This window comes from Telopea speciosissima, chromosome 11 (assembly GCF_018873765.1).
Source record: "Telopea speciosissima isolate NSW1024214 ecotype Mountain lineage chromosome 11, Tspe_v1, whole genome shotgun sequence".
Lineage (NCBI taxonomy): Eukaryota > Viridiplantae > Streptophyta > Magnoliopsida > Proteales > Proteaceae > Telopea > Telopea speciosissima.
Genome location: NC_057926.1, coordinates 5,650,237 through 5,675,042, shown reverse-complemented (window position 1 = coordinate 5,675,042; position 24,806 = coordinate 5,650,237). Strand labels below are relative to the sequence as shown.

At 44.5% G+C, this 24,806-nt stretch overlaps 2 protein-coding genes and 1 pseudogene across 2 annotated transcripts; 2 read left to right on the top strand and 1 right to left on the bottom strand.

Annotated features, from left to right (window-relative positions):
• The first annotated feature begins 356 nt into the window (after positions 1-356).
• On the top strand, positions 357-6,616 carry LOC122644707 (G-type lectin S-receptor-like serine/threonine-protein kinase B120). The gene is made up of 6 exons (XM_043838101.1): positions 357-1,665; positions 4,793-5,001; positions 5,083-5,293; positions 5,508-5,745; positions 5,903-6,053; positions 6,311-6,616. Exons 1-6 carry the CDS (start codon positions 357-359, stop codon positions 6,614-6,616), a joined length of 2,424 nt encoding a protein of 807 aa, XP_043694036.1.
• Positions 6,617-9,826: 3,210 nt separating this feature from the next.
• Positions 9,827-21,615, bottom strand: LOC122645764 (annotated as a pseudogene).
• Positions 21,616-22,206: 591 nt separating this feature from the next.
• On the top strand, positions 22,207-23,049 carry LOC122644706 (uncharacterized mitochondrial protein AtMg00810-like). The gene has a single exon (XM_043838100.1). The coding sequence runs from the start codon at positions 22,207-22,209 to the stop codon at positions 23,047-23,049; it is 843 nt and encodes a 280-aa protein (XP_043694035.1).
• The last annotated feature ends 1,757 nt before the right edge of the window (positions 23,050-24,806 follow it).

The following is a 24,806-nucleotide window of genomic DNA, read 5'->3' as shown; positions in this document are numbered from 1 at the left end:
CCAGAGACTTGAACACCCGTGACAAAAATCATGATGGTGCAATGACTGATTTATATGTCTATATCTCTATTCTAATATTCAAATTTTTTTCTTGGCATCCAAGCCATAGGGGTGGACCGGTTGTGTACAATCAGTCCCCACCAATTATTTAGGTTTCTTCATCGTTTAGTTAATCGGGTCTCACAGGCTAAGCATGAGCATTAATGTTTCTATTCTTCGTTATTGGTTGACTATTAGTTCATACTTGGGTTAATCAGACTATATATAAAACTTTAATCGGAAGATTCAAGGGGGTGAGGGAGATAGGAACTCTGAATCTTATCATTCCTAGCAAGGCATCATGAGCAGCTTTTGAGATGGGCTTCAGCAATATTTCAGGAGTGAGAACTCTTCTTTCTTCTCTTCCATATTTTCTCTTATTTCTATTACCAAATTGCATAGCAATAGACACTATCAGTGCAGGTCAATCAATCACAGATGGAGAAACCTTAGTATCAGCTGGAGACATCTTTGAATTAGGCTTCTTCAGTCCTGGTAATTCTACTAATCGATACGTCGGGATTTGGTACAAGAAGACCTCATACACACAAGTTGTTGGGATCTTAAACGCCATGAAACCGATTTTGGATTCCCATGGAAGTTTGTCCATCAACAATGAAGGTAATCTTGTTATTTTAGATGGGAAACAAAATGTGATTTGGTATACAAATGCTTCTTCTACTATGTCCAGTAATACTAGTACTGTTGCAATACTAGATGACATGGGAAACTTTGCTCTTAGAGATAACCATTTAAATGTGTCACTTTGGGATAGTTTTGATCATCCTTCCAATACTTTAATTCCAAACATGAAGCTTGGAGGTAATGATAAATTCGGAATAAGTATGAGATTAACATGTTGGGAAAGCGAAAACAATCCGGCACCGGGGAAATTTTTCTTACGCCGGAATCGAAAACAAGTACAGCAAGTATACGTCGTGAGTGGTCCAGCTGCAAACATCGTGAATGATTCGAATTTAGTCAAGCACTGGAATTCCGGTCAGTGGAATGGTCGGAGCTTCATCGGAATACCGGAAATGCCTCAAGATTACATTAATGGTATCACCTTCAGCAGCGATGGTAATGGAGGGGAGTATTACACTTATTCCTTATCTGATACTTCAAACATTTCCCTTGTTGTTCTTCTTTCTTCAGGAAATATAGAGACAATAAATTGGGATGAACAAAAGAAGGAATGGGTTGTTTTTTGGTTAGCAATTAAAACCCAATGTGATGCTTATGGTGCATGTGGGCCTTTTGGGGTTTGTAACAAGATGGAATCGTTAATTTGTAGCTGTATGAGAGGGTTTCAACCTAAGTTCCCTGAGAAATGGAGAAATGGAAATTGGAGTGATGGGTGTGAGAGAAGTACTCCATTACAGTGTGGTTCTGACTCGGAAGGGTTTCTGAAATTGAAAGGAATTAAGTTACCAGATGTTTCAGAATATTTACTAGTTACGGACGAGAATGCATGCAAAGTTAGATGCCTCAACAATTGTTCTTGTCTGGCTTATTCATTTGTTAGTGGACCTGGGTGTTTGGTTTGGACCACAGAGTTGATTGACGTTCAGCAGTACTCTTCCGGTGGTCAAGACCTTTATCTCCGTCTTCCGTCTTCATTACTAGGTACTCTCTCGATCTCTCTTCTCTCTGTCAAACATTTATTTATTTCTTGGTATAGAACAAACATTTATTGAAACATCGTATGTATCCATGGTTTTAGTGCACGGTATTGGAATGGGTATCAGCAACCTGCAAAACCGATACGATACTGACATGGTATTGGCTAGGATTGATTGTATCGGACAAAATTATCCTTAAATTTCCTTAAAAAATAAGTTTTCTGACCATCTTACCCCTTGTCCGTACCATGCTACCGATACGGTATCGACATTGGTAACTAACAAAACCGGCACGTATTGTCCGTATCGGGCGATACGATACTGATACTGATACTTTAAACCATGTATATATCTGAAAAGAGGGTGGACCTTGGTGCAAGAGTAAGGTTGCTCCATTGTGATAAAATGGTCACGGGTTCAAATCTCTGGAAACAGCCTCTTCGTGAACCCGAGGTAAGGCTGCGTATTTTTTACCCTCCCCAAACCTAGCAGGTAATGGATATGCCCTTTTTTTATGATATGTATCCGAAGAGGAAAATTTTGTTATAAACAATTGGTAAAACCTGGCAAGTCGGCACTGTGCCCTGCCTAAGTGTCTCCCTCTCACCCCTATGGAAATGACACTCATGCCCTCCTCATCCCACCCCCTTCATTGGGCAGAGCCACTAGTAGTCCTCAAGTTCCCCTTAAAAGTCAAGTTTCAGATAAAATGGAGTCAATAAAATGGAAAAACAATTCGTTGAAAGTCAAATGAGAAAATAAAAAAAAAACAAATAATAATATAAGAGGGGAAATACCTATGATATCCAAGAGAAAAGATAGCTCACCTAATAATACTTTTCTGGAAGGAGTGAATGGAGAGAAGAAAAAGACAGAATATCTATAATCGAAGAACAAGACTTGTTTGTGATAGCTAACGGTCGTGTACTTGAATGTTGAAAGTATATAGCCATAGTTGGTCAGGCATAAGGTATTAAGTCTCGGCTTTGCTTTGGCTTTCAGTTCCACGTGAACGTGAACGACCTTGCCGGCCCGGTGGATAAGAAAGTTGACTTCACCCTCGAAAATTGATAGGTGACTATGTCAATATCATTCTCTTGATATCCAACGGCCAGCATCTCTTACCCATAACACAACTAGGTGTGTGGTCCATATATATCAAAGTGGCATTCACACCTATCACCATTTTATTAATCAAGGTTAAACTTGATCGATGTCCCATATATTAGCTATTAGAGATTTTTAGTAGTTAAACTATCCTGGACCTTCAAAGTAGCTATTTAATTATTTTCATAAAAGAAAAAAGAAATTTAATTACAAGATGTGCAACCCTAGAAAACTTCTAGAAGGTCACCCTTTTAGTCGTTACAAACGGATCATTATCTACTTCATTTCTCTGCTTGGTTCATTTCCCCAAGTTCCTCTAATAGGGGGTGGAAATGATCACCCCACCCTCTGCCCGAACACACTGCCCGAGTGGGTCCACCCCTATTAAAGGAATTTGGGGAAATGGACCGGGAAAGAAATGGAGGAGATAATTTTCTCCATAATAGTAGTTAGAAACTCAGTTCCTTGATCATGACTTCAAATAACCTTTTGTGAAATATTCTAAATATTATGGATTTTCTTTAATATTCTATCTAAATATTTATGGATTTTCTCTAATATTCTCTTCCATTCTTAATTAATTCGTTTCTTTTAACTAGTTGAAATTCAAATTAGAGAGAAGGCTGCTCTAGAATTGTGTTTTTTTTTTTCCATAGTTTTGATTGATACTTTAAAGCTATGATCTGTTAGTTTAATTCTTCAGTATCTTCTTTCTGTCCAATTCTTTTTGCAAGCCTATTTTTATTTTCTATTATTTAGTTGACTCGATTGAAGGATTGTGGATTGTTGGTGTTAGATGGTGACTCCAATCTGGAATTCAGATTTTCTTTTCCCCTTTCCTTTTGGGGTGGTATTTCTAGGAAACTTCAATTCAACAAAACTTAATTGGGGAAATAAATTGGAATATAACATAATATGGACTCTTTTCTTTATTTCCACACATCTATATCAAATATTTCGGAAGGACTAATTAATTTTATCATCCTCATAAGGGATTTATAAGCTAACATGAATTTAGCATAGACATATTGTCAATGAATTTAAAATCCATTCGTTTTAAACTCAGATGGTTACCATTTTAAGCACATAAAAGTCGCTTAGTTCACTTAAAAATTAGTTGGAGAAAATTTAGTTGCATGAGATTGGCTGTTTGATACGCTCCTCACACAAGATATCTAGATGGAGGAGGAAATCAAACAGATTTTCAGACATTATTTGTTTCTATATATGTTTGAGATACCAAAATCCTCCTTCTGTGTTAAGAGTTTTAATTTAAATAGAATTTTCCCTTTTTGTATCACATCTCAAGTAATTGTACTCTTTCTAAATTCTATAACTACAATTACTATAAACTAATCCATTCATTCTTTTCTGAACTGCTAAACATTTTGATCCATGAAAATTCATATGTTTAAACCTCTCTCTCTTGTCATTGCATTACATGAGTAAATCGTGATTGACTAGAGGATCATAATATTATATATTTTTTTAGCATCTTGTGTGCTTAATGGTTGGATGTTGATAGGGAGCATTAAAAGATGTAAATTTCTTTTGCTAATTTATTCCACTATGAAAATTTAATTATACACAATTTATTGGTGTCTTACTACAAAAGTTGCAATACTTGAGCCACACAATATTCTATTTAGTCTTTGTGTCGTTTGTAAGAAGGCAAAGTATAATCTGTAATTGAATGTGGTTAATGAATTATTGAATGTGGTTAATGAACTATCTAAAAAGTTCTAGATAATTTTTATATTAGATGAAATTATGGGTTTTATAATTTATTTATTTTCCTAAATTGCAGACAAACCAAGAAAACTAAATAAACTTGCTATAGTACTCATAGCAGTTTTGGGAACATGTACAATCACCATACTTGCCACTGTGTATATATTGTATCGATCCAAGGGAAAACAAAAAGGTAAAGTATGTAGATTACCTTCATTTATATTAAAAAAATATAATTTTGGCCCCACAATAAATTTTTTTTTTTGGTGTGTCCTTTCAAACATTGAAATCAGGGGCAAATACATCTGATTTGGTCAAAGTCAGGGAGAGTTTTTCATCCTCTGTACAAGATGTAGAAGATCCAGAAATCCAATTTTCCCATGTAAAACTTGGAGAAGATCAAGAACTCCAATTATTTGACTTTGATAGTGTCAAAATGGCTACAAACAACTTCTCATTTTGGAACAAAATAGGTGAAGGAGGTTTTGGCATTGTTTATAAGGTAACCTTTTGACCTAAAAGAATATATGCAATGGAAAGTCTTTTTCTGTAAAACCTTTTTCTGACTTCATAATTCCTTTAGGGTGATCTATCATCTGGACAAGCTATAGCAGTCAAAAGACTTTCAAGAACATCAGGACAAGGAATTACAGAGTTCAAGAATGAAATTATGTTAATTTCTAAACTCCAACATAGGAACCTTGTCAAGCTTGTGGGTGTTTGCATTGAAGGAGAAGAAAAGCTTTTGCTTTATGAGTATTTGAGCAACAAAAGTTTGGATAAATTCCTATTCGGTAAGTTTATTGTACCACTTCTTAATTCCTTATTCTCCCCCCAAAAAAAAATAAAAGAAATGCATAATAAACTTCTAAAGGCTAGCTAGTTATGCCTAGCCAATTGGTAATCATGAAAAACCAAAAGTGGATATAATTTTTCTTTTTGAAGATATACATTTATTATATACTTCAACAGATTATTTATTGGGTGACATTGATCATTGATGATTAGACCCAATAAAACGAGCCGAATTGGATTGGAGTACGCGCTTTAGGATTATCGAGGGAGTTGCCTATGGATTACTTTATCTTCATCGTGATTCTCGGTTAAGAGTCATTCATCGAGATTTGAAGACAAGCAACATTCTCTTAGATGAACAAATGAATCCAAAAATTTCAGATTTTGGCATGGCAAGGATCTTCGGCGTGAAACAGGATCTAGCAAATACTAATAGAGTGGTTGGAACATAGTAAGTATGAAGTGTATTTAATCTAGACTTAGATACAATCAATAGCATTTAAAGGATCATTTAAACAAAGTGTTTTCATACCCGTACTCCTATAAGATAATTAGAAGAGTGTAAGCATTGTATGATGTTAAGATGTGTTATTGAATGTTTTATGCAGTGGCTACATGGCACCAGAGTATGCCTTGGAAGGGATATTTTCTGAAAAATCAGATGTCTTCAGCTTTGGTATCTGCTTACTAGAGATTGTGAGTGGTGCAAAAAATAGTAGCTTTTGTCATGACGAAGAACATCTAAGCTTTCTTGGTCATGTAAGTTACATTCTATTAATGTTCTCTTTTATGCGACTTTTGGTTGGGGACATGGGTAGAACTCATCCTTAAAGCTAGTCATTAAGGAGAAGTCACACAAGTATGTACCTATAAGTCTCCATATCGAGCTACTCACATCCGATGTAGGATTATTACTTTTTCCTTATGAGTGGACATTTCATTCCATCACTTTTAACTAATCATTTAATTTATTTTTCATCTTGAATTCTCATTACTCACATTTGAGAGTATTTCAGGTATGGAAATTATGGAACACAGGCAAGGGAACGCAATTGATTGATCAAACAGTAGTTGATAGTTGCGATCCACTTGAAGCAATGAGATGTATCCATATAGGACTTCTATGTGCGCAAGATTACGCGGTGGACAGGCCAACTATGTCTAAAGTAGTTTACATGCTTAGTACTGAAACAACTGATCTTCCTCCTCCAAAAATGCCTTTATATATTCGCAACAGCAAGGATTACAATAATTTGAGTTCACATGGAAGTGATGTAAACTCTATAAATGAATGTTCCATAACAGCCATTGAAAGCCGATAAGGAACATAATTACTATTTCACGATTATGTGTAAATATTTTATCTTTCTTTTTGAATTGCTATTATGATATATTTATTTTGTCATAATGTAAGTTAATTTGATTTGAACTTTATTAACTGTAGAGATTAGCAATTGCGTCCAAGGATACAATTGAAATATTATTGGCTTTTCTTAGTGCGTTTCTTTTTGAGCTTGGATCTCCTTATGGCTTTTCTCTTATCATTGCAAAAGAGAGAGGACAAGTAGAGAAGAGGGAGGAAGACTCTCGTTAGAGTGTCGAATCTGACCTTTGGCTTCACATTGTTGGATGGGAATTGATGTGACAAAAAGTATAAAAAAACGATGGAGAAAGTTTTCTTCACCACGCAATGATGGTTCACCATTCAATCTTGGTTTTTGTGTATTACCCAAAGTACCCTCCCACATGCATCTATAAAGTCCCACGTGAATGGAACGGTGAATGGATTTCCATTCACTGTGGCTGAAGGAAAACTCGGTTCAAAAATCATTTTTCAAATTTTTTTGCATGTTTGAATGTTTCAAGGAATCGTTATCCTCTCCTGTAATTGCACGGTGCTGTACTGCATCATGCGGCACAATAGAACCCATGTGGCACAACGGGCCCCACCTGGTGCACATGGCTTCTGCAACCACCGCACGTTGCAGTACAACACCGTGCAGTTACTGCATAGAATAAAAATTCATGTTTCAAGGGACAAAGATACCACACCATTTCCATCCCTTCTCCTAAAAAGTGCATCCGTTTTTCCTTTCCTTTTTCTCTTAGCTCTCAATTATCATTTTCTATATCATTGAATTTTTAGAGTTTCTCTTTTCAAGTCTAGCAAGCATTTACTTGAAATAATTAGGTCAAAGCAATAATAAATACTTACCCCAAATACTTATTACGTGTTTCCTCAAATCCCATAGTGGATTTAATATGCAATGAAAAGGTTCATAGAGCTCTAATAGTTGCAAGACAATCTATCTCTCCCCCCCCCCACCCACCCACCCCAAAAAAAAAAAAAAAAAAACAAAATGAAAGTGAAACCCTCAATTCCACTCCCTATAAACTGAAGCCCTATTGGGAGTGGTGATAGAATCATATGGACTGCTTCAAGCTCAGGATTCTTCACATCTACCTCGGCTTGGAATCTGGTGCGAACCCATGCACCTAAGGTTCCTTGGCACACCATCACTTGGTTTTTAAGCCACATCCATCACCACAACTTTATCAATTGGAGGGCCTTATCTCTATCTCTGCCTATGCAGTCCTTACTGCAGAGAGGAATAAATCAGTCTTCTACTTGTTGCCTATGTTGGTATGCCCAAAAGGATGTCCCACATCTCTTTTTTTATTGTTCATTCTCGGCCACTGTATGTAAAGGCATCATTCAAAAGTGCTCCCCTTCTCCACATAGACTCCTCCCTTTTGATAAGGAATGTGAGTGGATCAAGAGTAACTTACAACAAATTAATATGACTATGTTTGCTTGTATAATAAGATTGAAGCGATACAAAATGAAACTTACAACTGTAATAAAACTATGCTCGAGAGGAACTTGTTTGTCCAAGTGTCAAAAAGCTTGGCTTCATTCTCATCTTAGTTTCTGACTAAGTATTATTTTTTTGTGGTCAAAAAGAAAAAAATAGGCTTAGATGTTCTAGCATTGTTTGCAAGCCAATGAGCTACTTTTACCCAGGTTCTATCATTTTTCAACATATTTATATAACCAATTTTTTAGATAAAACAAAATATCCAATAATAATATAGAAAAAAAAAATGTTTTTATAGCTAATGATACTCCTTACTTTGATCCATATAAATATTCCACCATTTCTTTACAATCAATATAAATGAATAGCCGGAATCTTTTTCAGTATTTGTATCTATATCCATTTAATACTATTTGAATCGGTGCAAAAGCTAAACAGATGCAAATACGGATAGGCTATAACTATTTGAAAAGCTATATTTACATGTAAACAGATAAAATATCCGATCCGTATCCGTGTAGCACTATCCGAATCTGTCCAAAAGCTAATTGGATTCAAATGCAGATATAGCACTATCCGAGCCAAATCCGATCCATTTACACCCCTACTCCTAATGCTTTTGCCATTTGCAACCCTTGGAATAATCACTTAATTTGCCTCTATTTCCTAGGCACATCCTCTTGGTATTGTTGATAACCTTATTGATCATGTGACCAAGGCTTGAAAAGTTAACCTCCTATTATCAATTTTTGAATTTGATTTTGTTGATAAGGTGGTTAAAATTCCTAAGTTGTACATTTTCGATGATTGTTGAGTCTGAACTCTAGGCTCTAGATGTATGAAAAGAAAGGTATTTTTTCAGTCAAAATAACATATCATGTTTCCAATTCATCTTCCCCTCCTTATCAACAACCAAGTCAAACCCCTTCCATTCTTTACTTGGTAAGCTCTATGAACTTTGAACATTCCCCCAAAATCAAATCTTTTGTTTGAAGGGTGTATCATGGTTCTTTAGCTGTTAAAACAACTTTGGTGGAGAGAAATTTTATCCAATGCAACAGTTGAAAACATTACTCACACCCTTTTGTCCTGCAATTATGCTTAGTCTTTCAGCAAAGATAGATAAGATGCATCACAAGAGTCAATAACGGTCAAGTAGAGAGAACTTGAAATAATTGTCTCTGTTTTAGTGGTTCTGATGATGCTGATATCTTTGCGAAAGAAATTGAGATAAACCAAGCATCCAGCGATGGAACTCATCAAAACGAGATAGGAAGTTATGGAAGATATGAAATCAAAGTATCCCAAGAGACTGTCTTTGAGCTCATTGATCGAGCTCAAGGACTAAAAAATCAGTCCAGATTGGCCCAAATCCAGATCAGGATTGGCAAAGATCAATCTGATTCCAGCCAATCTAAATACCGATTCCATACCGATCTAGAACCATTTCGATCCGGAAATATTGCATTTGATGTTTTCATTTGTTTTCACGCACATCTATTGCTCTGTATTTTATGGTTCAGACTTTCACCTCAAATTCCAAAATTTCTATTCTGCACTTAAAACCATCCAGATTACAATCAACCACATACGCCAACCGCCAAAAGGAAGAGAAAATTCTAGAGAATTAAACCCTAAACCCAAACTCCAAACCCCAAAACGGTTCACTATACAATATTAGGAAGTGATTCACCAAGAAAATAATAGAGAGAGTTGCATTTTAAGCACGCTCACCCCTAATCCGATGAGCAAGCTGGATATCTTTGGGCATAATCGTAACCCTTTTCGCATGAATCGCACAGAGGTTAGTATCTTCAAAGAGCCCAACCAGATAAGCCTCCGTAGCTTCTTGAAGCGCTGAAACCGCGGAGCTTTGGAAACAAAGATCAGTCTTGAAGTCCTGAGCGATCTCCCTAACCAAACGTTGGAATGGAAGCTTTCGGATAAGAAGCTCGGTACTCTTCTGGTACTTCTTGATCTCTCTCTGTTGCGTGTGGAAATCTTTGATGTTTGGTTCGCCCACGGATGAGCCTGCAAAGACCAAGTGATGAGCACAAGAGAGCCGGTGTGGCTCCGGCCTAGGACTCTTCGATGCTAAAGTTAGATCACCAGTGCAACAGCGTAACTGCATAGTGAAAGCCAGATGAGGAATGGTGCTCCATACCTGGGTATTTATAGAGTGAGGATGAGATGAGGCGGTTGGGAGAGTCCTCGTATGGTAGGAGTCCTTCTTTTGGAAGGCTCCCTCGCGTAGAGCGGAGTAGAGAGCTATTTTCGGGGTCGGGCTCTTATTAAGGTAAGAGTCCATGTAAAGTGTGATTTCGTACTGGGGGATCGCGGCTCGATCCTTATCCCGTGATTCTCGGGATGTGCTGACGCGGCCCCGCGATCCCCGGTGGGGCACTATGGTAGCCTCTGTGGAGGAGGGCTCGGCCTCGGAGGTTGGCCTGGTCGGGCGGCCTTGATAGTCACCTCGGCCTGGGAGGTCGGCCCGAACGGTTGGTCTTGGCTGTCAGCTCGGCCAGGGGTTTATGCCTGACCTGTGTGAGCTCGGCTTGAAGTTGGGCCTCAGCCACCGACTAGCTTGAGCGAGTCTGGCTCTGTCAGGTGACTTATTGGAGATGGGGTCGGCCCGGTTTCCTGCTCGGCTCAATTCGGTTCTCGGACTGAGGTCAAGTCGGCAATGTGGCAGCCTCTGATAGGTGGGGTGTTTTATGCCTCATCACAGGCCCCCCCACTCATCAGGGGTCGACTCAGCATTGATGAGTGAAGTTTCCAGGTCCGCTTGTCTGGAAGATTTTTGCGGCCGAGCCGAGCTTATTTTTGCCGTGGATTTGACGTTGCACGGTCTGACGGTTGGGCGTCAGTGCCACGTCAGCAGAGTCATTATGGCAGGCTCGGGAATTCGAAAAGTCCTTTGATCTGGGCCGTTGAATTATGCTGAGCTCTGATCGGCCGTTGGATCAGTTCAACCCAAGAACTATAAATAGGTGACTCCTAACTATTCATTCTTCACTGCTCCAAGTTATTGACTTCTCGGCAAGCTCGGATTCTTCAGCTCTGTAGCGCTCGGTGCTTTCTGGTTCGTGATCAGCTCGGCCTTTGCTTCCTTCGTGCTCAGCTCATCCTTAGCTCTTCTTCAACCAGTAAGTCTTCTCCGCCCAGTATGTCAGTTGGTAGTAGTCCCATGGGCGAGCTGTTCGCCGGGGCGGCAGAGGGCGCTAGTCCGAGCCAAGAGCTCCCCGCTCGTTCTCCCACCATAGACTTGTTGGGCTCGACTTCGGATGAGCCCGATGTAGTGGAGCCTTGTCAGGCCGAGGTGGCCGAGCCTCCGTTGCTCCTGGAGTTCGACCACGCGGCCCAACCAATCACAGCAGACCGAGCCGAGAACTCTGGGTCATCCTCATCCGATGAGGTGTCAAGTGAGGGAGATTTGTCCGAAGTGGGGGTTGGCTCGGTCAGCTTGTCCGCTGACGCCCGTGAGCTCGAAGAAGGGAGTGTCGGCATCGTTCCGAGCACGATCACGGATGCCGACCTCAACTATCTAAGGATGACCTATGCCATCCCCGAGTACATTCAGCTCCGAGCTCCTAACCCCGGGGAGATGACTTGCTTCATCAGGCCCGGTGAGGTGGCTCTGTACGAGACGCCTTTCAAGTACACGTTCAGGCTCCCCGTCCTCGGCTTGGTGGACCAGATCTTTGACCACTTCCACCTGTCCCCTAGTCAGCTGGTGACGAACTCTTGGCTGGCCGTGTATGGCTTCTACTCCCTATTTTGCGAGATAGGCCGAGGTGCAAGCGTGGCACTTTTCTCTCGGCTCTTTTTCTTGAAGAAGTCTCCAGAGAAGGGGTGGTACTACTTCAGTTGCCGATCTAAGAAGAGTGCGGCCCTGGGCAGTCACAAATTTCTGGTCGGCACACCGACCTTCAATAAGTATTGGAAGCCTCATTTTTTCTTTGCTTCCATTCCAACAGCCCTCTCCGAACCGAGTGGAAGGAGATGAACTTGAACTATGTCAATAGGGTACTGCCCCTAATCGAGAATGAGCTGACCTCGCTTGATCTAATCCCCCAGCGTCCGCCCTTTGACGTCCTTCGGCTTCAGGACGAGGGGTTTCTTCAAAGGTGGCACATGACCCCTGGTAGGAGCCCGAGCCGAGCCCGTTTTCGTTCCCGAGCTGACCTCTTTAGTTAGTCTTCATTTCTTTTTTAATTTGTTTTTGACGTTTGGTTTCTCTTGCAGTGGTCGACCATATTCCCCCTATGGATACAGCTCGGCTAAGGGCCGAGACCCTTGCGGACCGAAGGAAGAAAAATGTAGAGAAGAAGTCCGGGGGCGAGTCCTCCAAGGCCCCCAAGGGCAAAGCTGTGTTGCCCAGCCCGCCCGAAGCTGTGGTCGGCCTTGAGGCCAAAAAGAGTACAGGCCCAGTGGGGTCTCCGAGGAAAGGGAAGGGCCGAAAAGGCGAGAGGAGCCCGTCGAAAGGGGCCAAACGTCAGAAGCTCTCGGTCAATCTGATGAGTGGTGGTCTTCCGCCCGTGGCTTCTCCCCCCAACATTTCCCGCTATGTCTTGGGGAGGGCCTTGGCCAGTAACGTTCCGGTGAGGCCGACCTGGCGCCTCTTCCTAGGGGACTCGGCATTGACGTCAGTTGTGCATGCCAAGGAATGGCTGGATGCAGGTCGACTCCCGGTCGACAGGGAGAAACTCGAGGCGCTGTCAGACCCCGAGCTCCTCTCCACCCTGTTTCAGGATTTCAACATGGTAAGTTTTATGCTCGGCTCTTATGATTAGATCTGACCTGTGTAATTTGTCATGAGTTTTGTTCTCATGCTTTTTTGCAGGGCTTCGCCAAGGCAGTGGAGACTATGTTTCGCTTTGAGCGGCTCTTGACCGAGAACCACTCCTTGGGTGTCCAGTGCAAGAAAGCCTACCAGGATGCCCAGGATGCGGTTCAGAGGCGTCGGGAGACCCAAGAGAATCTTACTGCGGTAGAGGCCGAGGTGGAGAGCTCTAATGCCGAGGTGATCAGGCAAAAAGAGAAGGTCCGGGCTCTGCAGGCTCAGCTCGCCGAGGCGAGGGAGAAGGCCAAGGAAGACCTGGCCCTGGCTCGGGACGAGGCGATCAGCGACTATCTCCAATCGAAGGATTATGCTGACGTGTGCCATGAGATCAGGAAGCCTCCCTTTGCCGAAGGTTTTGAGGCAGGCCGGGCTGATCTCTTGGCCGAGATCAAGGCAGTCTATCCCGATCTTAATCTCTCTCGTTTCAACGACGACGTGACTACTTTTGCCGGGGAGTTGGGAGATGAGAAGGGAGCCGAGGTCAACCAGGCTTTGCCCATTGAGGAACCTACGCGGACCGACCTCTTCGTCCTTGACGCTGAGCCCCAAGACCCCCTTGCCAAGCCTACCACCGCGGATGTTGCCGAGGTCGCCTCCAAGTCCACCACCGAGGAGATTGAGATGTAAATATATATATATATATATATTTTTAGGTAATCGAACTGCCCTCATTGTAACCATGCCGAGCAGTCGGCCTGTACTGAATAAAAAATCTATTTTTGCCAGAATTTGTACAAGTGTTTTAGCTCAGCACTCTTAACCTTCTCTTCCTTGTGTACGTTGTTCCATTTGAGGTTGTGGCCAAACTGTCGAGTTGTTCCGCTAGCCGAGCTTAGGGACTTGTCTATTTTTTACCCATGCTTCACGTGGTCAGCGGCTCGGCCATGCCATTCCCGAGGTCAAGGTGATTTTCGCTTTGGTTAGTTAATTCGCCATTCCCATCGGTCCGATTGGACAAGCTATCATATAAGCGGACGCGTGGCCGAGCAGCCTTCCTAGCCGAGCGTAATGCCTTAGCTTAGTTTCAAACTTTGTTAGGCTCGGCCAAGGGGGGAGTTTGCTCTTGAGAGGTCGGCCAGATCTATGAGGACCGATCTTACAACTTGATTGCCGACCTATGAGGGCCGATCTTACAACTTGGTTGCCGACCTATGAGGGCCGGTCTTTGAGGTCGGCCAGGTCTTTGAGGACTGGTCTTACGACTTGGTTGCCGACCTATGAGGGCCGGTCTTTGAGATCGGCCAGGTCTATGAGGATCGATCTTACGACTTGGTCGCCGACCTATGAGGGTCGGTCAGGTCTATGAGGACCGGTCTTACGACTCTACTGCCGACCTATGAGGGTCAGTCTTTGAGGTCAGCCAGGTCTATGAGGACCGGTCTTACGACTTGGTTGCCGACCTATGAGGGTCGGTCTTCGAGGTCGGCCAGGTCTATGAGGATCGGTCTTACGACTTGGTTGCCTACCTATGAGGGTTGGTCTTCGAGGTCGGCCAGGTCTATGAGGACCGATCTTACGACTTTGATTTAGGAGCTTGCAAATACGTTAAGTGGTGGAGAAAGACTTTATTTAATTGAATCAAACGTCGGGGCTGAAGCCGAATACAAGCATGCTCAGTTATTGAAAAGATTTCTTCAAATTTTCCAAGTTCCAAGGTCTCGGTACCTTCTTTCCCCCCGAAGTCTGCAAGCGATATGTCCCGGGGCGAATTTGCTTGGAGACTATGTACGGGCCTTCCCAGTTTGGTGCTAACTTTCCTTGCTGCCTTGGCTGGGATGCGCTAAGCTTTCTGAGGACAAGGTCCCCTTGACGGAAGTGCCGCTCTTTTACTCTTGAGTCATAGTACTTTACCGTCCTCTGTTGGTATGCCGTGTTTCAGAGTAGGGCATTTTCTCGAACTTCGTCGAGGAAGTCAAGGTTGGCTTTAGTCCATCTTCATAGGTCTTCTCATCGAAGTTGAGCACTCGGTACGACGATGCCATAATTTTGACCGGGGCGAGGGCTTCGGTCCCATAAGCGAGGCGAAAAGGACTCTCCCCGGTTGGTGTTCTTACTATCGTCCTATATGCCCATAGGACACTTGGGAGCTCTTCCACCCATCTTCCTTTGGCCTCATCTATCCTTCTCTTAATGCCGGCGAGTAATGTTCGGTTGGACACTTCTACTTGTCCATTTGCTTGTGGATGAGCTACTAAGACGGGTCGGAAGTCAATGTAGAAGTGTTCGCAGAACTCTCGGAAGGTCGGGTTATTGAATTGCGTGCCACTATCTGTGATGAGCACTTTCGGTAGCCCGAACCGGTAGATGACCTTATCTCGGAAGAATTTCTCCATGTTCTTCTCGGTGATGGTTGCAAGGGGCTCGGCCTCGATCCACTTGGTGAAGTAATCGATTGCCACTACCACGTACTTCCTATTTCCCGATGCCGGGGTGAAATCTCTGAGAATATCCATTCCCCACAAAGAGAAAGGGATTGGGCTCAACATTAAGGTCAGCTTTGTTGCTGGTCGGCTCAGGATTTGTGCAAACAGTTGACACTTCTCGCACGTCTTCACATACCTCATGGCCTCTTCTTGCATTCTTGGCCAATAGAATCCTTGCCAAAGTATCTTATATGCAAGAGCTCGGCCACCCATGTGACTCCCGCATATTCCCTCATGCACCTCAGCCAAGGCATACTCGGCTCTCTTCGGTCCAAGGCATCGGAGAAGAGGGGCTGAGATTGCTCTTTTGTAGAGTACTTCGTCGATCATGGTGTACTTGGCAGCTCGGATCTTGACCTTTCTTGCTTCGTCTCGGTTCTCCGAGAGCAGGTCATTCTCCAAGTAGTTGATAATGGGGTCCAACCAGGTCAGCCCGTCCTCTTCAATGTGCTTTACGCTTTCTTCTTGCAAGGAGGGCTTCTCCAAGATTTCTATGTATACTGATCGGCTCAGATATTGGAGGTCAGCCTCGGCCAACTTTGACAAGGAGTCAGCCATGGCATTCTCTTTTCTTGGTATTCGAGTCATCTCAAAGTGCTCGAGTTCGGAAATCATATCTCGTGCTCGGCTCAGGTAAGCTATCATCCTTTCGTCTTTCGCCTCATAGTCTCCATTGACCTGGTTGACCACGAGTTGGGAGTCTCCTCACACCTTCAACCGCTTTATGCCCATTGCTTTGCTGACTCAAAGTCCGGCTAGGAGGGCTTCATACTCGGCCTCGTTGTTTGAGGTGGAAAACTTGAACCTCAGGGCATATTGGATCAGAAACCCTTCGGGGCTCACCAGGATCAGGCCTGCCCCGCTTCCTCCGAAGTTGCTTGAGCCGTCGACATTCATGGTCCAAGTCGGGTCGGCCGTAGCCCCGACCTCTTCTATTGTCTTTTCTTCCCCGACTTCAAGGTCAGGCCCTGTGCATTCAGCGATGAAGTTGGCAAGGGCTTGTCCTTTTATCGCCATCCTCGGACGATAGCTTATATCGTATTCACTCAGCTCAATCGCCCAGGTGATCAGCCATCCTAAAACGTCGGGTTTGTGCAGTATCTTCTTGAGTGGCTGGTTGGTCAGTACCGCGATCGGATGAGCTTGGAAGTACGGCCTTAGTTTCCTTGCGATCATAACAAGAGCGAATGCTACTTTCTCGAACCCGAAGTATCTTGTCTCGGCGTCGACAAGAACGTGGCTGATGTAGTATATGAGTTTTTGGGTTTGACTTTCTTCCCTAATCAACACCGCGCTGACAGCTACAGGGGTAGCGGCTAAGTAAACTTGAAGCTCCTCTTTTGGCTCGGGTCGGCTGAGAAGAGGCGGGTTCTCCAAATATTTCTTCAGCTCTTCAAAAGCTTTCTGGCATTCGTCCGACCAGATAAAGTCCTTCGGGTTTCGGATATTCTTGAGGGCCTTAAAGAACGGTAGGCACTTGTCGCCCGATCTCGACATGAATCGTGCCAATGCTGCCACTCGTCTGTTTAGCCTCTGTACTTCTCGGATCGTCCTTGGAGGGCTCATCTCTTGGATGGCCTTGATTTTTGCCGGATTGGCTTCGATGCCTCTGACAGAGACCATGAAGCCGAGGAACTTTCCTGAGGTTACGCCGAATGCACACTTGGCGGGGTTCAGCTTCATTTGGTTCTTCCTCAATACACCAAAGGCTTCTTCCAGGTTGGCCAAGTGGTGTTCGGCCTTCAAACTCTTCACTAACATGTCGTCCACATAGACTTCCATGTTTCTTCCGATCTGCTCATGGAATATACAGTTCACGAGCCGCTGGTATGTCGCTCCGACGTTTTTCAATCCGAACTGCATGACCTTGTAGTAAAAATTTTCTTGGTCAGTTCGGAATGCCGTGTATGACTCGTCCTCCTCATGCATCATGATTTGATTGTAGCCAGAATACGCGTCCATGAAACTCAGCGTCTCGTGACCTGTCGTGGCGTCGATCAAGAGGTCGATTCGAGGTAGCGGGTACTCATCTTTTGGACAAGCCTTGTTGAGGTCGGCGTAGTCGACACACATTCTCCACTTCCCGTTCGGTTTGGGGACCATGACGATGTTAGCCAACCAGGTCGGGAATTTTTCTTCTCGGATGAACCCTGATCGACGAAGCTTCTCCACCTCTTCTTTGATCGCGGTTTGTCGATCAAGTGCGTAGTTCCTTCTCTTCTGCCGAATTGGTTTTCGACCTGGATCTACGTGGAGCCGGTGTTCAGCTATATGCCTGGGTATGCCTGTCGTGTCCGTAGTCGACCAGGCAAAAACATCGGCGTTCGCCCTTAAGAAAGCTCCGAGCTGATTCCTTTGATCTTCATTCAGTAATGATCCGAGCTGGACCACCTTTGCTGGGTCATCTTCGCTGAGATGAAATGGGGTCAGGTCTTCCACGGGTCGTCCTCTCCTCTCGATAAGCTCATCCCACTGATCCTCGGGGAGGTGTTCGACGCACATTGCCATTCCTTGGACATTGCCTTTGTTTTGTTTGACAAAATTAGCATAGCACTCCCGCGCCTTCTTCTGGTCGCCTCGGACCTCGCCGACACCGTTCTCGGTGGGGAACTTCATCTTCAAGTGCGTTGGGGAGAAGATGGCTTGGAGAGCGGTCAATGAAGGACGGTCGAGTATGGCGTTGAAAGCCACTACCGACCGTACTACCATGAATTTGACCTGGATCATCGCCTGGCATGGAGCTTGCCCAATCGTGACCAGCAGGTCGATTAAGCCCTTGATGGTCGCGGCAGCTCCCGAGAACCCGTGAAGTGAGGTGCCTTCCGGCTTGAGCGCTTCATCGCCGAAGCCAAATTGTCAGTACGCGTCTAGTGACATAAGGTCCACGGATGCGCCGGTATGGACCAATACACGGTGGACGGGTCTCTTCGCAATTTCTACCTGCACCACTAAAGCATCGTCGTGAGGTAAACTTATACCTTCGAGGTCGGCCTCGGTGAAGGAGATCGTCACCGCTGGCTTGAGCTTCTTGGTGGGCATCTGGGCAACTCCGATGAACCGTGCATTTGCCTTAGCCTTTTGAGTAGTCTCTTGCCCGGGCCCTCCGAGGATAGTGTATATGGGAGCTCCCTTGTCACTGCTCGGCCCAGACCGGTCCTCTTTCTTCTTAGCTCGGACTTTATCTTCATCTCGTTCGACTTGCCTATTTTCGGGCCTAGGCTCGGCTCTTCTTTGATCCCGCTCTTCAGGCCACCGACCCCCACGCTCTTCACGGCCTCCTTTGACATATTGCCTCAAATGGCCCGCTTTTATTAGCTCTTCCATTTCTCTTTTCAGCTGATAACAATCCTTGGTGTCATGATCAGTGTCCTTGTGGAACTGACAATATTTGTTGGGATTCTGAGATGACCCCGCTTGCATCGGTCGAGGTCGGTGGATGTACCCACCGTCCTGTACTTGCATCAAAATCTCCTTGTGCGAGCTATTCAGTGGGGTGTAATCGGGGCTCCGAGCTCTATCCGACCTGTCGGCTCAGTGATCCATCCAGGGCCATTTGTCTTCCCTACGGTCGTCTATTTTTGGCCTTTTCTTATCGGGTAGGCCTTCGTTTCCCTTCCGGGCCTAGAGGACCTTGACCATATTTGCAAATTCATTGCATCTCTCCAAGAGCTCGGCCAGGTTTCTGGTCGGCTTCTGGGCCAAGTCCTTGATGAGGTCCATGTCGGCAAGCTCATTGCTCATAGCCGTATGGGCCGTGGCCTCATCCAAATCCTTGATGTCTAATGATTCCTTGTTGAAGCGGGAGACGAAAGCTCGGATCGACTCTTCGGGCCTTTGCTTCACGCTGAGGAGGTTGACCGTTGTCTTCTTGTGTTTCATACTACTCTAGAAGCGCGTGACGAAGGCTCGACAGAGTTGAGCGAAGCTTGTTATGGAGTTCGGCGGCAACCAGGAGAACCATGAGGTCACCGCGCCCTTGAGGGATGCAGGGAAGGCTCGACAAGAAATGATCTCGGTTCCCCCGTACATGGTCATCATTTCATTAAATTAGTTGATGTGATCCGTCGGGTCGGTCGTCCCGTCATATCGGTCGAACGGGGGAGGTTTGAACCCGGTCGGTAGCTGCGCGGTCATGATCTCAGGAGGATATGGGTGACGCCCGACCAATGAATAGGCATCCGGGGTCGCTTGTTTCTTCAACCCCTCCACTTGCTCTGCTAAGTCTCATAGCAGCCTCTCCAGCTCGGTTTCAGGTGCTCGGCCAACCGGCTCATCCACCGGATACAAATTATTTTGCTCGCTCGGCCCAGGTCGACCATTTGGCTCCTCAGCCGGAGGTCGGTAGGCTCGGCCGTCCCGTTGTGGTCGGCCATTTTGGTCAGCTCGGTCTGCACCATCCTTCCTTGTTCTTCTTTCTTCCTAGAAGTTGGACCCATGGGGGCTCCCCTGTTGTTCTTCTTGGGGAGGCGAGCTTTGATGCCGGGGGGTATGACAAGATCCTTCTCCTTGTCTCGCTGTGCGCCTTTCATTCGGCTCTTTCCCTTGTTCTCGGACTCTCCTCGGCTGTTCGTCCTCTCTGAGCCGTCCAAAAAATACCGACCTCCTCGCTACCGAGCCGGCTGGTTCCATTTCTTGCCCTGTTCCCAGGCTTCGCCGATGCTCTTGCTCGTCCCGCCGAGCGCCTCTACTAGGGCGCGGAGGTGGAGTCTTCTGACGAGACGGGTGTGAGGACATGGCTCGGGTAGGTTCTGCCCTACGCCGGCCACCATTTTGCTGTAAGTTTATCTCTACGCGAACCGGGGCTGGAGGGGGCTCGACCAGTGGTTGGCCCATCAGTCCGCCTCGGGCCATCTGGTTCATGAAGGTGCGCAGCATCTCGTTGGTGTGGAGCATCTGCAACTGCAAGTCCATAACTTGTCGATTATTTGCTGGGGCTTCGGGGTCCAAACTCTCCGGTAAGGGCGGCGACGCTGGTAGGCCCAACTCGTCCAAGCTTGGCTCGGCCTGTACCCGATCAGCCACGGCTGTGGCTAGCACACCTCCCCCATTCCCACCCTCCGGTGGGGGAATGGGACTGATCGTGGTGCCCGTGATGGGCAGCGCACCCCCTGCTCGAGGGGGTCTTCTGTTTATCCCCTGCCGAGAGGCTTCAGGGGGAGGTGATCACCTTGTCTACCCAACGGGTTGTGGCGCATCCATGCGGGAAGTCGAGCCATGCTGCCCTAATCTAGTGTGCACCATTATTGTTGCTCTTAAAGTTGGTAGAAACGACGATGGCCTGCTGATGTCGTTCCCACAGACGACGCCAAATCGGTTGCGTGTGGAAATCTCCGATGCTTGGTTCGCCCACGGATGAGCCTGCAAAGACCAAGTGATGAGCACAAGAGAGCCGGTGTGGCTCCGGCCTAGGACTCTTCGATGCTAAAGTTAGATCACCAGTGCAATAGCGTAACTACGTAGTGAAAGCCAGATGAGGAATGGTGCTCCATACCTGGGTATTTATAGAGTGAGGATGAGATGAGGCGGTTGGGAGAGTCCTCGTATGGTAGGAGTCCTTCTTTTGGAAGGCTCCCTCGCGTAGAGCGGAGTAGAGAGCTATTTTTGGGGTCGGGCTCTTATTAAGGTAAGAGTCCATGTAAAGTGTGATTTCGTACTGCGCTGGGATCGCGGCTCGATCCTTATCCCGTGATTCTCGGGATGTGCTGACGCGGCCCCGCGATCCCCGGTGGGGAGCTATGGTAGCCTCTGTGGAGGAGGGCTCGGCCTCGGAGGTTGGCCAAGGAGGTCGGCCTAGTCGGGCGGCCTTGACAGTCACCTCGGCCTGGGAGGTCGCCCCGAACAGTTGGTCTCGGCAGTCAGCTCGGCCAGGGGTTTATGGCTGACCTGTGTGAGCTCGGCTTGAAGCTCGGCCTCAGCCACCTGCTAACTTCCACGAGTCTAGCTCTGTCAGGTTACTTATTGGAGATGGGGTCGGCCCGGTTTCCTAGTCGGCTCAATTCGATTCTCGGACTGAGGTCAAGTCGGCAATGTGGCAGCCTCTGATAGGTGGGGTGTTTTATGCCTCATCACTCTCAAAGCGACCGTTCCAGGCCTGAATCTGTGGGGTTTCTTCATGCCTCCAGTCGCTGGAGCAAATTTTTAAGCCGCCTTGGTAGCCAATTGCTTCCTCGGAGCCTTTCCTCCGGTGGATTTCCTTGCAGTTTGTTTCGTACGCGCCATTAGAGAGATTGCAAAAGCTGACAGGTTTAAAAAAACCAAAAGTTAATCGATAACTGAAATTAAAGGGAAAAGCTTTTGAATGTTGGAAACCAAGATTTGGGTGGCTTTTGTAGAAGTTCAAAATTGTGGTGGGATGTATGAAGGAATCTTGGCCGTTGGTGTTTCAAATGTTCTACGGTTCAAATTTGTTTTGAAAGTTAAACGCGGATCGCCAGCTCGGATACTAAAGTCCCCTTCTTTTTATTAGAAGGAAAAATATTATATTTAATTTTCAAACTCCAAGAATCGATCCTTTGACCTATATAACCCATGGTTTCAAAAATCGAATCCAGCATCGGATTCGCCGATTCAAACGGTAATCAGTATTGGACGATTCATAAGTTGCAATCATATGGTCAGAATTATCAATTTAGAACCCTTTCTTATGTGGTCTCTGCATCTAATATAAATAGATTATGAAAGCTAAAAGAAATGAATAAATAATTTTTTTTTTTGGGTGGAATGAATAAATAATTCCAACATGGTCTTTTTGGTCATTTACTTATATAGTTGGTCGAGGTTTTGTGGTCAATGTAGTATGTCATCTATTTAGTCCATATAATCGATAAATGGTCTATGTAGGTCCCAAGGTCCCTTGTTCATATGTGAGTGTCAGTAATAATGGAGTTTGTCAAGTGGAAAACCAAAGCATTGAAAAATCCCTACTAAATTTTGGATTCAAAAAATGTGAATGTGATTCCTCAATGTTTGTTAAGAGGATACCCAAAGGAACTGTGGCTGTATTGGTCTGCGTGGATGACATTGTCATTACTAGTGATAATCATCATGAAATCACTAATCTGAAACAACACTTGAAAGAGAAGTTTGACATCAAGGATCTTGGGAAATTGAGGTATTTCCTCGGGATAGAAGTTGCTAGCTCTAACAAGGGACTGTTCATCTCTCAAAGAAAGTATGCTTTGGACCTGTTGAAGGAAACAAGGAAGATGGGAGCTAAACCCGTGGATTCTCCTATGGACTACAACAGTAAGTTTCTTGATGACTCAACTCCATTACCTAATGTTGGTCGTTTTCAGAGACTTGGGGGTAGGTTAATATATTTAACTATTACACGACCAGCATATGTGAATATCACATATGCCGTCAGTTATATCAGTCAGTTCATGCATGCCCCTACAAAAGGGAATATGAATCTTGTTAATCGCATATTGAGTTATGTCAAATCTTGTCCTAGAAGAGGTATATTGATGGGGAGGAATGGAGATACTAAAGTTGTAGGGTACGTCGGTGCTAACTGGGCAGGAAACCCTATTGACAGAAGATCAACTACAGGTTTTTGTACCTTTGTGGGAGGAAATCTTGTCTCATGGAAAAGTAAGAAACAAAGTGTTGTTGCATATTCAAGTGCTGGGCGGAATACAGGGCAATGGCTGTTGCTACTAGCGAGTTAGTTTGGCTTCACCTGTTGTTACGAGAATTGGGATTCCAATCTTTCCAAGCTCCTATGAAACTCTTTTGTGACAATCAAGCTGCTACTCATATTGCCTCCAGTATTGCGTCCAATCATGTCTTTCATGAGAGGACAAAACACATAAAACTTGACTGCCATTTTGTCAGAGAGAAGGTTCAAGATAAGACTATTGAGACGCCGTACATTAGGAGCACTGATCAGCTCGCAGATGTGTTTACCAAGGCTTTGCCTAAGGGAATGTTCAAGAGCATTCTGTCCAAGTTGACCTCAGAGGACATTTTCGCTCCAACTTGGAGGGGGAGTGTTGAACCAACTACGTCACAAGCTGAAGAGGATCATATAAGGATGCCAGGTCATTCGCCTAAGAGGGCAAGCTGTGCCTTTCCGGTTATAGAAAGGAGTCCTATTACTGAAGGAGTTCTCTCCTCTATGGAAGGAGATCGATTAGGATTATGTAATCCGTATAAATCTGGGAACCGTGATTTTATGTGTAATCTTGTATGTAACACTACTCTATTTAAGAATGAGATACACACCCCAGAAAAAAAATAAACAAGGGGTTTTATGATCGTGGATGTAGGCAGCCATGGCTGAACCACGTTAAACTTGTGTGTGCTTATGAGTGTGTGATTGTGAACAAAATTGGTCACTTTGGAAGAGTTTTGATCATCCCTCTAACACTTTAATACCAAACATGAATCTTGGAGAATTGGAGGTACCGATCAACATGGAAGGAGTCAATAATTTATTTTTTACCCTACACATTACAATTGATGTAATTGCTTTTCTTCAACTAACTCTGCCCTTTAAGGCTATGTTTGGATGTCAAGAAAGAAAATAAAAAATTTGAATTAGAATAGAGATATAGACACATAAATCAATCCACCATCAGGATTTTTGTCCCAATATGTTTTTTCTTTTCTTGACATCCAAACGTAGCCTTATGGGTGAATCTATTGGGTATAATCAGTCCCCACCAATTTAGGTTTCACCTCGTTTAATTAATCGGGTCTCATAGCCTAAGCATGGGCATTGTTTATATTCATTATTGATTGGCTATTAGTCCATAATTGGGTTAATCAGACTGTAAACTAACTTTAACCGTTCAACTATTGGTGTGAGTCAGACTACAACCAAACACTGAGAACAACCAAATATTAATCGATCTTTGCCTGGCGTTTACTAACCAATTTGTCAGATTTCAAGCTTTTTCGACCAATTCCAACAATACTTATTGGTGCTAGCCAGCTTTTGACACCGCTATATCCTCGAGAATGGATCATCTACACGTACGTGCAGGTGAATATTCTTGTGAGAGGTAACCACTTGTCCTTATTGTTTTCTTTAATACCCCTCCTCCCCTTATAAATAGCAAAAATGGGACATGTGATTACCTCTTAAACGTAGGTGCAAAGGCGCCATCCTCTATCTCCCCCACCCCCTTGAATATGTTACAAACTTTAGAGTTCAGAGTTCATTTCCTCTACACGTAGAGGTGCACATACACGTTAGAGGCAACCATTTGTCCCATTATTGCCTTTATAAGGTGAAAAATAGAAGAAGGGTGTTTATGAAAATAAAAGAGACAAGGGTGCCCTCCCTCTTTCAGGTTACTCGTGGTATTCATCAAGGATGCCCTCTTAGTCTGTATCTCTTCATTATAGCTAAGGACGTCCATTCTAGGTTGCTCTCTGCTTATCGAGAGTCAATTTATTTAAGGGAATCAAGATTGCTCAT